General features: G+C 43.7%; 1 protein-coding gene across 4 annotated transcripts in view; it reads right to left on the bottom strand.

Annotated features, from left to right (window-relative positions):
* The window catches only part of Fkbp15 (FK506 binding protein 15), a 69509-nt gene that overhangs the window by 60690 nt on the left and 4677 nt on the right, over positions 1-4142 (bottom strand). For all 4 annotated transcript variants that reach the window (XM_005352634.3, XM_026782095.1, XM_013348231.2 and 1 more), the window contains exon 2: positions 1645-1760. In XM_005352634.3, the coding sequence (XP_005352691.1) occupies positions 1645-1760 (116 nt within the window). The remainder of the gene's footprint in view (positions 1-1644; positions 1761-4142) is intronic.

The raw sequence follows: 4142 nt of genomic DNA, 5'->3' as shown, positions 1-4142 counted from the left end.
CTGAGCCATCTCTCCAGCCCTGAAATTTTATTTTTTGACATTGCTGCTGAGGTGACTCAGAGTGAGGCTCCTCAGGACAGAGCCAGCCACCAGGAAAACAATTACAGAATTAGGGACTATAATTTCTAGCTCCACTCACCGACTTTCAGGAAAGATAGGCTACAGCAAGCTGTATAAAAACTCTTGAACCACAAAGATTGAAGAGTTTCCAGGTTGTAAAACACAGACAGTACCAGGAGGACGATGCACCCAGGGGGGAGAAGGCCCAGAAGCTAGACATCTCTCGACCTTTCCACCACTGTCCCCTCCAGTCATATCCTCAGCCACATGAAGAGATGCGCGTATGTATCTCTATAATATCTTTTTAATAAACCAACATTAAAGAAACAACTAATTACCCTGAGTTCGATGCACAAGTCCTGTCAATTAACTGAACCCAGGAGATGGTGTCATGGGGCCCCTGGCCAGTCAGAAGTACAGATGGCCTGGTTTCTTAGTGAGGAAGTCTCAGAAAACTAAACCTCAATCCGAGGGATTGCACATTATGTCTAGGTAGATAACTTCAGAATGGAACTGAACTATAAGATAACTCAAACTGTGTCAGCTGCAGAACCATCTAGAATGTAAGGAAAATCCTACACACTACAAGGATCACAGAAACATACCAGGTTAAAGTCGAAAGGAATGGACAGGAGTGCTTGTGCCTTTCATTTACACGGCCATACATGAGTGATCTGCTTCAGCTTCTCTCTCAGTACCCAGCCGTGGATCCTCAGACTAGTTAGCATTACGTCTGCACACTTCAGTCTTCGAGGATTTAATTTAATGCCCACCACTACCTGCTCTCCTCGGGGCTCCCTTATCATCTTTGGCAAAGTGTAGGGGAAAGAAAATGCTGTGGATTCAGTCAATTCAGGATTCCAACTCTGCCTCACAGCCTCCAAAATCTGGCCACGTCACCCACTTTACAACATTATCTTGAGTATGAAGTATGTCGATCCATGTAAAGCCCCGAAGACACATAGAGGTATTAGTCTCTCACTCCCCTTCCTTTCCACAGAGGCCATTTAACAAATGATTCCTGTGTCTTTCACGATGAATGAACCAATGTAACAATGAGCACTTTGGGCGGTTTTGGACACAAAGGGCAGAAGAATTTGTCCCCATCAGTTCCCAACAAAGGCCACCATCTAGCTGCTCGAACCTGGGACCGGAGAGCTTCTAGAGGCAATGACCACTGGTGGTGAGCTTGGGCTGATGGAGGACAGAGGACTTGGTGTGAGTACTGGCAACTTCATGTGATAGAAAAACAAAATAACTGACAGAAAACTTAAGGAAGGGTTTGTTCTGGTTCAGTTTGAGAGCATGGTCCATTGTGGGGGAAGGAATGGCAGCAGGCGCATGAGATGGCTGGCCATTTGTATCACAGTCAAGAAGCAGAGGGAAATGAATGCTGCTGTTCATCTCACTTTCCCCTTTTCACTGAGCTCGATTCCTCACCCAGTTAGTCCAGTACGGGAACTCCTCACACATGCGCCCAGAGTGAGGAGTCAGCAACCAATACTAACCATTAAAGCACGTCACCTCCAAAGACAGCCATCCAACCAACCCATTAAGACACAATGCTAATGCCTCTTAAATTACCTGTTGCTGCTATTCCCTGGCCTTTCTTAGGCTGCTTTGGGGCTGTGTACTGGAAGAATTCATTTCCATGGCCCGTAGTTGCTTGATCCAGTCCAAAAAGAGAAGCCAGCCTGGCACTGTTAATGGAAAATGAAAATAAAATTCCGTATGACATATCTCAAACTCTTAATCACTGAAAATGCTAATGCCTGTGATCATAAATATCTCTGGTAGTGTAGCTCACCATTCGGTAACAGAAGTAGCAGCTGAAGCTCTCTGAAATCAAGATTATATCTGTTATTTGAAATCAATAGCTGACCCAAGTTCCATCTGATTACACTTTGTAAAGATTTCTCAAAGACATTCCCCACATCCCACCTCACTGCCACGTCCCACCTCACTGCCACGTCCCACCTCACTGCCACGTCCCCACCTCACTGCCACGTCCCCACCTCACTGCCACGTCCTCACCTCACTGCAACATCCCACCTCACTGCCACGTCCCACCTCACTGCCACTTCCCCACCTCACTGCCACGTCCCCACCTCACTGCCACGTCCTCCATTTATGATGCCATCACCTCTGTATCGTTTTATCACTGCAATAATCTCCTAATTCAACCCCCTACCTACATCTTGTGCAGTTTTTTCTCCCCCCATACCTACTCCAGTACTGGGGAGTGACCATAGGGCACTAAACACGCCAGGCAAGTGCTCCAGCACCAGGCTACATCCACCACCATCACCCCTTCTATGTTATTTAACTTCACGACGGAGTCTTGCCAGGCTGGCCTTGACCTTTCAGTCCTCCTGTGCAGCCGATATCACAGGCCTGTGCCACCAGACCCAACTCTTCTCTACTTCTCATACATTCTACACACACCTACATGATCATTCCTGAAGACTGTTCAGTATTAGTAAGATAGAGATGGCTCAGTAAGTGAAGGTGCTTGTCGCCAGTCCCGATGACATGAGCTCAGTCTGCAGAAACCATGTGGTGAGAGGAGAGACACAATTCCTACAAGATGCCCCTGGCCTCTATACTCATGCCATGACAAACATGTGTGTATCCATGCATCTATATAGATACACATTCACATGTACACACAATACACACTATAAATAAGTAAATAAATAAATGTAAAAAATAATATTTTTTTCTAATTCAAACTCTACAAAATGAAGATGGTTTTAGAAGATCCTTTAGAAATTCATCCCCTTACTTCCAAGGCTTCAGACATGGCCGTTTCTTATCTCTAAGTGTGTGCCACAGCTACTATATGGAACTTTCAGCTTCTTTTCTTTTTAACGATTTTAAATATTATTGTTATTGGTTGTCGTTGGGTTTTGTTTTGTGTATGTGTGTTTCCTTCTCTTTTTTTTCTGTCCTAGAAATCATGATTTTGCCCGCATTAGACTGTGTCACATGCATGCAGTGCCCGCAGAGGCCAGAAGAGGGCATCAGATTCCATGCAACTTGTGTAAAAGAGGCTCAAGGCAAGATCTTTTTAAACTCCAGCCTTTAAGACATGCTATTCTTCCTACCTGAAGCATTCTTCCTACATTTGGTCTCCCTGGAAGTTAGCCTGATCTAAGTTAGATGCCTCCTAGGGCTTCAAAGATGTTAAGCACTACTAAGTGCTAGGTAAACACAGGTGAACAAAACTGGATTTTTTTTTTAATAAGCATGTTTTCTTTTTTTTTACTTTTTTTTTTTTTTTGGTTTTTCGAGACAGGGTTTCCCTGTGTTTTGGAGCCTGTCCTGGAACTAGCTCTTGTAGACCAGGCTGGTCTCGAACTCACAGAGATCCACCTGACTCTGCCTCCCAAGTGCTGGGATTAAAGGCGTGTGCCACCACCGCCTGGCAATAAGCATGTTTTCGTGAAAATATTTTTATCATCTTTTCTTCACTTTTCCCGGAAACTTTTTTGTGCTTATATTTGTCTTGAGAATCTCCAAGACCACCCTCAGTTGTTTTGTTTGTTTGGTTGGTTGGTTTTTTTTGTTTTGTTTTGTTGGGGTTTCTTTGTTTTGTTTTGTTTTTTGTTTGTTTTTTTTTGTTTGTTTGTTTTTTGCTTTTCTGAGACAGGGTGTCTCTGTAGCTTTGAAGCCTGTCCTTTGAAGCTCTTGTAGACCACGTTGGCCTCAAACTCACAGAGATCCGCCTACCTCTGCCTCCCGAGTGCTGGGATTAAAGGCATGCACCACCACAGCCTGGCTGAAACGGATTCATTTTCCAGAAGTTTATGGTCAAATGAAGAGATTAGATATCACAAAGTATGAGTTATCCAAAGGGGCAACCGTTAGAGTGCTGTACTCCACCAACTAAGTCCTAAATTTAATTCTTACCCAGTGTGTTGTATTCTGTTATAACAACACAAATCAACTGAGAAAACAATTAACTCTAAAATCCAGTCTAGCCCTGAACTCCTCTTCTCCTAAGTTGGGGTGTACAAATTCTGAAACTTCTCAACAACTCAAATCTAGCTTTTTTTTTTTTTTTTTTTTTTTTTTTTTTT

The sequence above is a fragment of the Microtus ochrogaster genome, chromosome 10, assembly GCF_000317375.1.
Source record: "Microtus ochrogaster isolate Prairie Vole_2 chromosome 10, MicOch1.0, whole genome shotgun sequence".
Classification (NCBI taxonomy): domain Eukaryota; kingdom Metazoa; phylum Chordata; class Mammalia; order Rodentia; family Cricetidae; genus Microtus; species Microtus ochrogaster.
The sequence above is the reverse complement of the archived record's forward strand: the minus strand, read 5'-3'. Positions and strand labels throughout refer to the sequence as shown.